The sequence below is a fragment of the Narcine bancroftii genome, chromosome 4 (genome assembly GCF_036971445.1).
Source record: "Narcine bancroftii isolate sNarBan1 chromosome 4, sNarBan1.hap1, whole genome shotgun sequence".
In the NCBI taxonomy this organism is placed as follows: domain Eukaryota; kingdom Metazoa; phylum Chordata; class Chondrichthyes; order Torpediniformes; family Narcinidae; genus Narcine; species Narcine bancroftii.
In genome coordinates, this window is record NC_091472.1 from 306,864,575 (window position 1) to 306,877,690 (window position 13,116).

At 39.2% G+C, this 13,116-nt stretch overlaps 1 protein-coding gene across 1 annotated transcript in view; it reads right to left on the minus strand.

Annotated features, from left to right (window-relative positions):
- LOC138762481 (titin-like) overlaps nucleotides 1–13,116 on the minus strand; it is a 383,050-nt gene that overhangs the window by 11,755 nt on the left and 358,179 nt on the right. The window contains 20 exon segments of the mRNA XM_069936233.1: nucleotides 18–320; nucleotides 1,000–1,302; nucleotides 1,562–1,861; nucleotides 1,968–2,255; nucleotides 2,383–2,976; nucleotides 3,079–3,360; nucleotides 4,356–4,661; nucleotides 4,747–5,052; nucleotides 5,145–5,444; nucleotides 5,547–5,837; nucleotides 5,938–6,243; nucleotides 6,339–6,641; nucleotides 6,736–8,799; nucleotides 8,900–9,199; nucleotides 9,289–9,576; nucleotides 9,660–9,953; nucleotides 10,095–11,861; nucleotides 11,955–12,260; nucleotides 12,357–12,659; nucleotides 12,749–13,048. Of these exon segments, the coding sequence (XP_069792334.1) occupies nucleotides 18–320; nucleotides 1,000–1,302; nucleotides 1,562–1,861; nucleotides 1,968–2,255; nucleotides 2,383–2,976; nucleotides 3,079–3,360; nucleotides 4,356–4,661; nucleotides 4,747–5,052; nucleotides 5,145–5,444; nucleotides 5,547–5,837; nucleotides 5,938–6,243; nucleotides 6,339–6,641; nucleotides 6,736–8,799; nucleotides 8,900–9,199; nucleotides 9,289–9,576; nucleotides 9,660–9,953; nucleotides 10,095–11,861; nucleotides 11,955–12,260; nucleotides 12,357–12,659; nucleotides 12,749–13,048 (9,504 nt within the window).

Consider the following 13,116-nt stretch of genomic DNA (forward strand, 5'->3'; position numbering starts at 1 on the left):
AAAACAAGATTTCTCACCGAGCATTTCAGTGACTTTAACACTTCCTGGCACATCTGCTGGCTCACCAGGACCTCCAGCATTAACTGCTTTAACACGGAATCTATACTCAGCTCCCTGTGGCATGTGAGTCAGGGTGTATTCACAGATCTTTGTTGGAGTAGTGTTGCATTTTGTCCATTCATACTGGTCGACCTTCTGCATCTCAATAAGATAGCCTGTGACCTTGGCACCACCTTCCTCTTCTGGTGGACTCCATGCCACAGATATGGATGTTCTAGTTGTGTCTGTCACTCTTGGATTCTGTGGTTTGCCAGGTGGATCTACAGAAATAGTAAATGAAATTAGCCATACAGATTCTAATTAACAGACATTTACAAATAATGCCTAACGATTTCAAGTAGTGTACAAATGAGGAACAGGAAGTCAAGGTATGATCCATGGTTTGCATTAGTTGATTAAATTTAGCCTTATAATTGGCCACTCAAGTAGGTTCAGCTCTTTAGCTAATAAGGAGAAAATAAGTCAGGGTATGTGTCGTGGACTTTTTACCCCCTCCATAAATCTTCGTCCGCGAAGCCAAGCCAAAGAAGACTTAAATACCTCCTAATGGACATGTATATTATGTTTTCAGGTTCTCCACAATCAAACAGATTATAGCACTTAGTGGCAAAGCAAATGAATATCACTGGATGATTTTATGGCCCCAAATCACTTAACCCGAGATGTGCAGTTTATCCAGGCAATGTGGTTTCCAGGAATTATTCTCAACATATATTAAAAAAACTTCCTCTCACAGTGTAAAATGCAGCATATCTACAGTTGTGTATCCACCTTGGCTCCAGAAAGGAAGGCAGTTAATTTAAACATTTTCCATAAATATAATCTGAAGAAAGTTAGTGATACATGAGAAACAAAGTGAAAGAATTAATTCTAATCAGAAAAAAAAGTTTGAACAATAGATTTTTATACTTAAAATTAACATTTAAGTTAAAACGTTACCTATTGGGTCCATGGCAACTGCAGATTTGGATGGTCTGCTTGGCTTGCTCGCCCCTCTAGCATTTACAGCTGTCACACGGTGTTCATACTCTAATCCTTCAATAAGACCAGTAGAACGGTACCTTGTCATAGTCACAAGCACTTTGTTGACTCTCACCCATCGATCAGCCCTTAACTCTTTGCGTTCAATGATGTAACCAGTAATTGGAGAACCACCGTCTTCAATTGGTGGTTCCCAGGTAATTGTCATACCGTCACGAGAGCAATCAAATACATGAGGAGTACCAGTGGGTTCAGGTACATCTGCAGGGAAAAGAGAAATGTGCCTTGTACAAAAGATATTACCTAATGACTCAAGGAAATATTTTTCTATAAGTATTACTAAACATTAGTATTTCTATTCAGGCAAAATATGTATTCACTGAAACCATTTGCTAAATATGAAATTGCGACTTATTACAAAAGTAAATGAAAGGGTATTACAACTGATCTTCACTAAAGGCAATCCCTATTTTAATACCTGGGCTTTTCTACCAGTAAAATGTTCCAATTTTGCACTTACTTATGGCACTCTTGCATTCAACAATGCTAGACTGTAAGAATGATCCAATACCAAAACGGTTTGTGGCAGCCACACGGAATACATATTCAGTGCCCTCAGTTAATCTGGTAAACTTGAATGTATTCCTGGTAACAGATTCAGACACTGGCAGCCATCCTGGGCGATGAGCATCACGTTGTTCCACAACGTAACCACTGATGGCAGCACCGCCATCTTTTTCTGGTGGTTCCCAACTAATTGTGACAGTGGTAGCATCAATTTCATCAATGTTAATTGAGCCTTGAGGTGGTCCTGGTTTATCTGTAAATTAATTGATACAATTAGCCAAGTCTCAAAAACTTTATAGGTAGTTCATTGCCACAATTTGTAACATTTTAAAATAGAAATTGAAATAAAAAAAACTTACCAAGAATGATCACTTTGATGGATTCACTTGCAGTTCCAGCAACATTTTTCAGTTCAAGCATGTAGTCGCCAGTATCATCAATGGTAGTTTCACGCACAGTAAGATTGATTTTCTTTGCAAATCTTTCTACTTTGATGCGATCACTTTCTTTCAATTTAGTACCTTCATAATACCAAGTTGCGCTAGGAGGTGGACGTCCACTTATTGGAATGGACAGTTCAATCGGCCTACCAACATGTACTGTGACAGTCCTTTGAGGTATGCCTACCAAATCAATCTTTGGTAGCACTGTTAGAAAAGAAACATAGGAATAGACTAATTTATGTACAATTATTGTTGAAATCAACATGTACTATGTATTAATCTTTAAGAATAAATATATGGATAATAACATTCAATTGAAACCAACACATACCTTTTTGATCTTGCACAATGACTGCAGTTACAGTTTCTCTTGATTCACTGACACCTTTGTCATTCTGTGCCCTGACTCTGAACAAATACTGTTCAGACTCATTCAGAGAGATTATAGTATGTTCAAATACTGTGTGTTTTAGAGTTGCAATTTTCATCCACCTTTCTGTACCAGCTTTGCATGCTTCAAGAACATAACCAGTCAGTCTGCTGCCTCCATCGTGCAGTGGTTTTTCCCAGGCTAGTGTGACTGTGGATTTTGTGACATCAATTACATCCAATTTCTGTGGGACCATTGGAACTTCTGAAACAAGAACTGCATCAGAGGTTTCACATGGCTCACCGATGCCATAGATATTCTCTGGTGAGACTCTAAAATAATACATTGTACCCTCAGCAAGTCCAGTTATTCTATAAATTGTCTTGTTGCATTTAATTGTCACAGTCTTGAATGCTCTCATGGCAGCTTCCCGTCTCTCAATAATGTAATTGTTGACTGCTGCTCCACCGTCAATTGTTGGAACATCCCATGTGATGACCACAGAATCTCTTGAGACTTCCTTCACTTTAACAGCACCAGGTGGGCCAGGTGTATCTGAGAATAGAGTTTTGTTTTGAAAAGTAAGTATTTCCTAAAAAAAAAAGTTTTGGAAAAGGTGATAATAAAACAAATGGTTGAAAATCTCATTTCACCTACCATAAACTTTGACAACTATAGTAGCTGACTTCTTGCCTGAAGGATTTTCAGCCTCAATCGTGTATTTGCCTGCATCGTAGCGATTTACTTTGTCAATTACAAGCAATGTGTAAGAAGCTGTTGTATCAATAAAAGCATGACTGTAGAGATCAACACCTGGTTTACTCCAGGTTAACACTGGAGTAGGTCGACCTGACACTGACACCATTAAGCGGAGTGAGCCACCAGCTCTAACGGTAACTGTCTTTTTGAGATCATCTGCAAGTTCAAGATCTGGTATTTCTAGAAAAAGAAAATGTAATGAAATAGAGTTAAAAAATAATTAAAATCTTCAGAGAATAACATTTTCAAGGTGTCATTCAAAATTTTCATTGAATAAAATATCTCAGTAGTAAAACAAAACTGTTGGGCTAGATTCCTTTCTAGTAATAATTAATCAGATATATTCTAGCACATAGAACAGACCAGCACAGGAACAGGCCGCCCAGCCCACATGTTTCCACTGAACATGATGCCCAGTTTAAACTAAAACTTTGCTGTATGTACATGATACATATCCCTCTATTCCCTGCATATTCCCATGTCTATTAAACTCTAACATTGTATCTGCTTCCACCACTACTCCTGCACTTACCTCTTTCAGTGTAAACTAATCTTCAAATTCCTCCTCCACCCCCATCCCCCGAACGACCTCATCTTAAATGCATGTCCTCTCGTATGTGTCATTGATACCTTCTGTCTTCTCTATCAATGCCACTCATAACTTAAAGTTCTATTATCACCTCTCAGCCTTGAAGACTCCAGAGAAAACAAGTGAAGCTTGTCCAACCTCTCCTTGTAGATTATAACCTCTAATCCAGACAACATCCTACAAAATCTCTTCTGTACCTTTCACGTTCTTTCTATAATGGAGCACCCAGAATATTCCAAATGCGACCAATCCAAAGTTTTATATAGCTTACTTTCTTATTCAATGCACCTCTGAATAAAGGCAAGCATACCTACACTTTCTTTAATACCCTATCTACTGCTTGGTCACTTTCAATCAGCTATTGATCTGGACACCCAGGTCCCCTTGCACATCAATGCTTTTAAGAGTCCTATTATTTACTGTATACATTCCTCATACATTTGACCTCCCAAAGTACAACACCTCACACTTGACCTGATGAAATTCCATCTGCCAGCTATGCATATTTTATTCCAATGTTAAAAGCGTCGTCAGAAAAGTGTGAACAATAACCAAAAACATGCATTGCCTCCACACTGCCACTTACCTATTCTTTCTACTGCTTCAATTAAAGCAGATGATTCACTGTATTCACTCATTCCATTAATATTGATAGAAGCGACTCTGAAATAGTACTTCTTGTTTGTGGTAAGATCTGTGATGGTATATTCTGTGTTTTTCAAGTTGTCTGTAGTATGTGCTCTGTACCATTGTTCCATACTTTCCTCCTTCATTTCGAGCACGTATCCAATAATATTGGAACCACCGTCATACATAGGTTTAGTCCATGCTAAACTAATACTATGTTTGGTTGTATCGACAACTCTTGGTGGTGAGGGTACTCCAGGTGGATCTAATAATATAATTGAAATAGATTATGTTTATAATTGTTTGTACAGATTTACAATTATGAGACATTTAAAACGAATAACACTTACATGTGGGTTCTTTGCACAAGATGTATTGTGACGAATCACTTGGTTCACTGTTACCAGCTGCATTTACTGCTGTAATGCGGAACTGGTATTCACTATTCTCCATCAGATTTGTTATCTTGAGTCTAGTATCATAAATAGTAAAATTTTTGTTGACTCGAGTCCAACGTACACTTCGTTTTTCACGTTTATCCACAAGATAATTACTAATTTCTGCTCCACCATCAGTTTCAGATTTCGACCATTGAATTATGATGTGTTCCTTTCCAACTGCAACAACCTCTGGTTCACCAGGTGGTGATGGAATGGCTGTTTAAAACAAAATGGATTTCAATCATTAAGTTGTTACTACATTACCAAGAATATTAAAAATGAAAAGAGCATCATTATATAGTACATACTGTATGATCTTCTGGCAATAACTGATTCGGATTCCAATGGCACACCAGGTCCATACTTATTAACTGCTCTTACTCTAAACACGTATTCATTGTTTTTTATAAGTCTTGTTACAACAGTGGAAAGACTCTTGCATTCAGCTTCAACGATAACCCAGTTAAGTCTGCTCGTCTCACGTCTCTCTACAATGTAGTGTGTAATCTCTGCTCCTCCATCTTCCTTTGGCATATTCCATGATAAAGTGCACTTCTCTTCAGTTAATCTGCTGATGTTAAGTGAACCATCACAGGGTCCTGGTGAATCTAGATGCAGCGGACCAAAAAAAATTAGGATGCATACATAGCCAACATTGTACCTTGATACGTTAATGTATTCCAAAAATGTATTTACAACACAAAACATACCTAGCACTTTAACATTTACAGACACAGTCTTTGCTCCACTTGGATTTTTCACAGTTAGTGTATATCTTCCAGTGTCATTTCTGTCACAGAATTTGATAATGGCAACAGCACGCTTATTAGTATATTGCAGAGAAATCTTCTCGCAAAGTTCTAGCTCTTTGTTTTCTTTGGACCAATAGACTTTAGGATCAGGTTTCCCACCAATGAAAGCATCAAGAACCAAGTCTGAGCCTGCCCTGATGGTAATGAATTCTCCAAGTAACCTACTATCCAGTTCAGCCTTAGGAGGCACTGTAAATAAGAAATAAAAAGCAATGAATAATCTTTAAAAAAAAATTCTGCTCTATAAGGAAATCAATAGGTATATGCTATATTTTTGACATCAACATACCATATTCATCTTTGCATGCGACAGGTCCAGTAGAATCAGATGGTGCACTAATTACTCCACTTGCATTCTTGGCTAAGACACGGAATTCATAGACCTCTGAATCACTTAGTCCTGTAACTGTGTAAAAGGTATCAGAGATGGAGGTGTAGTTGCACTTCAGCCAGCGGCCATCACCAGTCTCATTATAAGGTTTGCGTTCTATGATGTATCCAACAATCTTACTTCCACCGTCATGGACTGGAACTGTCCATTTTAGCGAAACTGAAGACCGACTAACATCTGTTACTTCTGGTTGGCCTGGAGGATCTTTACACATTTAAACAAAAGTAAATTTAAATTTCTATTAAAATCTGTAACTATTTTCAAAACTAGAAAATTTTTGGTTTAACTTTTGATCTTACCAACAGGATTCTGAGCCATTATTAGTCTAGAAGCTTCACTTGCTTTACTCAAGCCAGCTGCATTCATTGTATAAACTCTAAACTGGTATTCCAATCCTTCCACTAGAGTAGATATTTTGTAATGGCAATCAATACAAGGTATTTTGTTTTCTTTCACCCAGAGAATGCTGTTACGTTCTTTCTTTTCAACCCAGTAGCCTGTAACTTTGCTGCCACCATCGTGGTATGGCTCTTCCCAATGGATTGACATGGCATTAGCAGATACAAAATGCACCACTGGCCTTGTTGGAGAACTTGGTGGAACTAGAGGATGTAGGAAAAATACAATTAGAAAGTTTCCTCCAATCTCATTGTTTAATGTGCATTATCAAGCAAAGAGTTATAATTTTTGACTTACCAAATGGATGTTCAGCAACCACAGGCTTTGATTCATATGGTTTGCTTACACCAAATCTGTTCTCTGCACAGACTCTGAAAGTATATTCCATATACTTTGTCAAGTGAGTAACTTTAATCTGGGTGCGTTTTACACTAGAATTGATGAGCTGCCATGCTGTGGTACCACATTCACGTTTTTCCACAATATAATTGGTGATATCAGTACCACCATCATCTTCAGGCTCTGTCCACGACAATACACATGAATCCGCAGAAACAGATGAGATACCTATAGGTCCAATAATTGGACCTGGTCGACCAATGACATTAACAGTTACAGTGAAGGTTTTGACTCCTGCCGTATTTTCAAGTGTCAAGTAGTATTTCCCTGAGTCACCTCTCATAGAGTCCTTCACAGTCAAGGTAGTCCTCTCTTTTGTTGTTTTGATACTGACTCTTTCAGTTTCCTTTAGTCTCATCTCCTCAAGTTTCCACGTCACCTTAGGAGCTGGGCGTCCACTAATAGGTACATCTATAGTAAAGTTAGTTCCTGATTTGCAGGTGATTGTTTGATTGGTGATTCCAGATAAATCTGCTTTCGGCTCTATCTGTGGTTCTTTGATAATAACAGATGAAAATGCCTCCCTTGGTTCACTGAAACCAGCATCATTTTTAGCTCTGACATGGAATTCATACTCTGTATTTTCAATAAGTCCATCAATTTGAATTGTAAGGAGTTTGGTTTGACCACCTTCAACCCAGTGATCTGAACCTTTTTGCTTCATCTCCACTAAATAACCAGTAATTTGGCTGCCACCATCATGCTCTGGTTTTATCCAAGCCAAGATTACAGAGGTTCTGCCTGTATCGACAATATCCAGCCTCTTAGGTGGTGCTGGCTCCTCAGTAGCTACTATCGGCTCTGTCATTTCATATGGTGCGCCAAGGCCATATTCATTTTCCGCCATGACCCGGAAGAAGTAGGGCACTCCTGCCAGTCCTTGTGCTCTGAAGATCTGTCGGGTGCATTTGCCGCTGATTTCCTGCCAGCTGCGCCTACTGGCTTCACGTTTCTCAATGACATAATGATGAATACGTGAACCTCCATCATGAATGGGAGCATCCCACATCAACGTAATTGCACCTTGAGTGACATCTTTGAATGTAATTGGTCCTGGTGGTCCTGGAGTGTCTTGTACTTTAATGGTGAAAGTAACAGACTTACTCCCATTGCTGTTTTCCACGGTAAGAGTATATTTTCCAGCATCATATCTATTGCAGTTCTCTATTGTTAATGTACTGCTCGTATCTGTTGTATTGATGTGAGCGTGTACTCCGATGGATGAGTCTGCTTTTTTCCAAGTAGCAACAGGAACTGGCCTACCTTGGAAGGGAACATGCAGCTGAATTGTACTGCCAGCTCGAACAATATGAATTTGTTTGAAATTAGCATCAGTCTCGATTTCAGGCGACGTCAACCGATCTATAGTTTGTACTGGTACAGAAATTTCGCAGCTTTCTCCTTTACCTGCACCATTAACAGCACAAACGCGGAATTTGTACTCTTCACCAGGTTCTAATTCTGTAACTGTGTATTTAGTTTTGATGCACACTTCTACGTTAACCTTGTGCCAATCTCCTAGACTGGCTTTGCACATTTCAATTACGTAGCCAATAATTTCCATGCCGCCATCAAAAACAGGCCGAGTCCATTCCAAATGTACAGATGTCTTGGTTGTGTCCGTGACTCTAACAATGCTTGGTGCGCTTGGTGGGTTTACTGGTTCTCTACATTTAATAAGTCTCGAAATATCACTTGAGGGACCCACCCCAGCATTATTCTCAGCCATGACATGGAATTCATATTCATTCCCTTCTGTCAGGTTGGTTACTTTGAATCGGTTTTCCGTAATTGGTCTTTTGCTGAAAACTTTGACCCAACGCAGACTCTTCTTCTCACGCCGTTCGAGGATATAATGCATAATTTCATTCCCTCCATCTGATTTTGGTCTTGACCAAGTCAGGGTAATAGATTCTCCTGAAACATTAGTTGCTTCGGGTGTACCAGGTGCCTCGGGCACAGCTGTGAAACAAAATAAAAAGAGTAAATAATTAGGACTGGTTTGACAAACAAGAACTGTTAAATATTTTGCTATCATTTTCAAATTTTGAAACAGACGTACTGTATTGCATCTGTGCAATAACTGGGTCGGAATCTATTGGTCTGCCAACCCCAAATTTGTTGACAGCTGAAATTCGGAACTGGTACTCATTCCCTTTAATTAACTTGGTGACTGTGTATGAACAGGCTTCACACTCATCGGTGATCAATGCCCACGTAAGTCGACTTGTCTCACGTTTCTCAATTACATAACTGCTGACGACGCTGCAGCCATCATTATCGGGTGGAATCCACCACAAGGTGAGTTTCTCTCCTGTTATATTGGTGAACCGAATAGGTCCAACTGGTGGTCCAGGAGTGTCTAAACAAAAAGAGAAATATTGGTGAAAATATATGCAAACGACTGAAACATTGAGCTGAGAAATCAAATTGTGAACTCCCTCTAATTACCTTGAACTCTGACATGAATTTCAGCTTTCTGGATGCCTGAAACATTCTTGGCTTCCACGGAATATATGCCACGGTGATCTCGGTTGCTGTCTCCAACAAAGATGGAGCTAGACCCAATGGCATTGGTGATATTCACCATCAATCTCTTATCAATTTCCTTTCCGTCTTTATACCAAGTCACTTGAGGTAATGGGCGGCCTTTGATATGTACCTTGAGTCGAATACTCTCACCAGATCTTACGGTCACGCCTTCAAAATGTTCAGCACCAAATTCAATTGATGGTGGTACTGTGAAAGAAGCAGATGAATAATTGAGAAATTGAAACTTCAAAACCATTAAAATTATAACGAGCACGCAGATATGTACTTACTGCTTTCATCCCTTGTCATAATATTTCCTGACGACTGGGAAGGTGGACTGACTGTTCCAACAGCATTTCTAGCAATTATACGGAATTCATATCGATCACCAGGGCTAAGGCCTGATACCGTATATTGGCATTCAGTAATATCAATAAAGTTACACCGCAGCCAACGTCCTCCTCCTTGCCGCTTTTCAACACTGTATGCCACAATTTTACTCCCACCATCACGAGGTGGTGGATTCCACTTGAGTGTGACAGTTTCTCTTGTCAAATCAATGTAATCTGGTGTACCAGGAGGATCTGATGAAGTAATTTTACAAGTGGTCAGGTAAAGGAAGAACAATCAAAATAGTTAATGTTAGCTGTTATGCTTTAGTCCATGTACCGTTGCACACAACTATTTTTTAGTGATCAATCATGGTAAGGAAAAAGCAAACTTACCAACTGGTGAGACAGCCAAGGTGAATTTGCTTGCTTCACTAACTGGGCTCAGTCCAACAGTGTTTTCAGAATAAACTCGGAACTGATAGTCCAGGCCTTCAGTAAGTCCTGAAATTCGGTATTCTCTGCCAGAAATAGATGATTTGTTGACTTTTTGCCACAAGATGCTATTTCTTTCTTTCTTCTCAACATGATATCCAGTGATTTCTGAACCACCGTCGTATAATGGTGCATCCCATGAGATTGTCATACCGTCAGAAGTGACATTGTATACAACCGGCTTTCCAGGTGCTCCGGGAGTCCTGAACTGATGTTTTGCTACAATATTCATTGAGTTAAGTGGATGACTTACACCATATCTATTTTCAGCATAAATTCTAAATTGATATTCAAGATCTTTAATCAATTTGGTAACTTTAAAGGTTTTCCTGGCTACACTAGAACACACCACCTTCCATTTGGTTTGCGAAGTTTCACGCTTTTCGATACTATAGCAGGTAACTTCACTTCCTCCATCATCATCAGGTGCATCCCATGAAAGGATGACACTTTCAGATTTGATTTCATCAAACCTAATCGGTCCCTTTGGCTTTGATGGAGGACCAAGGGTAATTATTGTAAAGTTGTACGACTTTCTTGAAATTGCATTATCAAGGATCAATGTGTACTTTCCACCATGTTCTTTCTTAACATTCCTAATACTTAATGTTACTTTATTTTCTGTTTTTGTGTATCGGATTTGTTCACTTTCTTTTAAGGGAATATTGTCTTTCTCCCATTTGATGCTTGGACGAGGTTTACCCTTATACGGCAAATCAACATGAACATTATGTCCAATTCTTACACTAATTTGTCCTCCTGGTATTTCAGACAAGTCAGCTTCCGGTGTAATGACATAATCTTTTACAGTGATAGGGGCAGTAATCACACTGTCACTTAAGCCCTTTTCATTTTTTGCAAAGACTCTGAATTCAAATACGGTTAACTCCTTTAATTTAGTAATTTCAAAGGTGCAGACTTTGCAAATTCCAGCATGTGACCATTCTTTTTCCTCTTTCAGCTTCTTTTCGATAACATATTCTGTAATTATGCTGCCTCCATCGTAGTCTGGCTTGTTCCATTGTAACACCACAGAAGATTTTGTGGAGTCTTTCATCAAAAGATCCTTGACGGGACCTGGTACTTCAGTGGCTTTCACTGGTTCGGAAGTCTCACACGGCTCACCCACTCCATTCTCATTCTCTGCCAGTACTCGGAAAAAGAATGAACTCTTCTCTGATAAGTTAGTCATCTTAAAAGTTGTGTTAGAACATTTGGTTGTGACACTTGACCAGGCTCTTTTTGTTGCATCTCTCTTTTCAATGACATAATTGAAAATTTCAGAACCACCATTATTAAAAGGTGGTTCCCAAACTAATGTAACTGTGCCTCTGGTCACATGCTTCACATACAACTTCTGACAAGGGCCTGGAGAATCAAGGACCTTCACATTTACAAATGTTGATTTGGATTCTCCAACTCCATTTTCAATTGTTAAAACGTATTTGCCGGTATCTTCTCGGTTGACCTCAGGAATAGTGAGAAGTGTAGATGACTCAGTGTTATAGATGGTGTATCTTTCATCTGTGTTAATATTTTTCTCACCCTTTCTCCAGGTGACATTTGGATGAGGACGACCTTTAAAAGGTATCATAATTTCAACATTTTCTCCTGTCTTTGCTGTAATCGAAGTTCTAAGTGCAACATCAAGGTCAATCTCTGGTGCCTCTGTCGAATGTAAATAGATATATTGTAGATCAGAAAATTGTATTCACACAAATGCTAGATGCAATCAACGGATTCTCCAGTTCATGGGCTTACCAAGTATGTCTTTAGCCTGAGCAGGTTCCACCATTTCAATTGGTTCTCCTTGACCAGCAATATTTACTGCACTGACACGGAAGTAGTAGTTTATGCCATGTGTTAATTGGGATACAACATATTCGGTGGTTCTGACTTCACCCTTAGAAGTAATTAATGTCCATTGCTCTGCATCATCTTCTCTCTGTTCAATGACATAGCTTGTTATTGGGCTTCCTCCATCATAGACTGGTTTAACCCAGCCAAGAGTGATGGAAGATTTCGTGCTGTCAACAATCTTCAATTTGGTTGGTTGGCCAGGTTGATCTACAAATAAGAGTGAGAACATTTGAACACATTAATTGGTAATGCATGGCTGCCTTTTGCTTAATATTTGCAAATTGTACATTGATTTTCACATACCAATTGGATCAGCAGCTTTATAAAAATCAGAAGAATTGGAGAATGGACCCTCTCCTGCTGCATTGATAGCACATGCTTGGTACTGATACTCATTCCCCTCTGTAAGCCCAGTAACCTTTTGCCTCGTATCACGGATAGGTTCCTTAGTGACCTTGAACCAACGCAGACTATTTCTTTCACGTCTTTCCAAGATATAGCCACTGATTTCATTGCCACCATCAACAGTGGGTCTCTTCCAGCTTATGGTCATTGAATGCTTAGTTATCATGGAAGCTTCAGGCATGCTTGGTTGTCCGGGTGTAACTATTGAAAAAAAATTCTAATTAACATCCATGTGAAAATTAAGAAGAACATTCATTGGAGAAAAAAAAAACGAGCCTTTTTTTCTTTACCAAATGCATTCTTGGCAATAACAGCATCAGATTCCAATGGATCACCCACACCGTATTTGTTCACCGCCCGAATACGGAACACATATTCATTGCTCTTAATGATATTCCGTACAGTAACGACTGTATGCTCCAAGTTTTCTGAAATGAGAGACCACACCACTCGACTTGTCTCACGTTTCTCAACCACATAGTGGCTGATAGGTGCACCACCATCATCTGTTGGAGCACTCCATGAGATTGTGATCTTCTCTGCTGTAACAGTCTTAAACTGTACGGGTCCAAGTGGGGGTCCAGGTTTGTCTGCAAAGCAGAAAATGAAGTCACACATCACATGTGAAATGTATAGTTCCAAAAATAACTTTAAATGT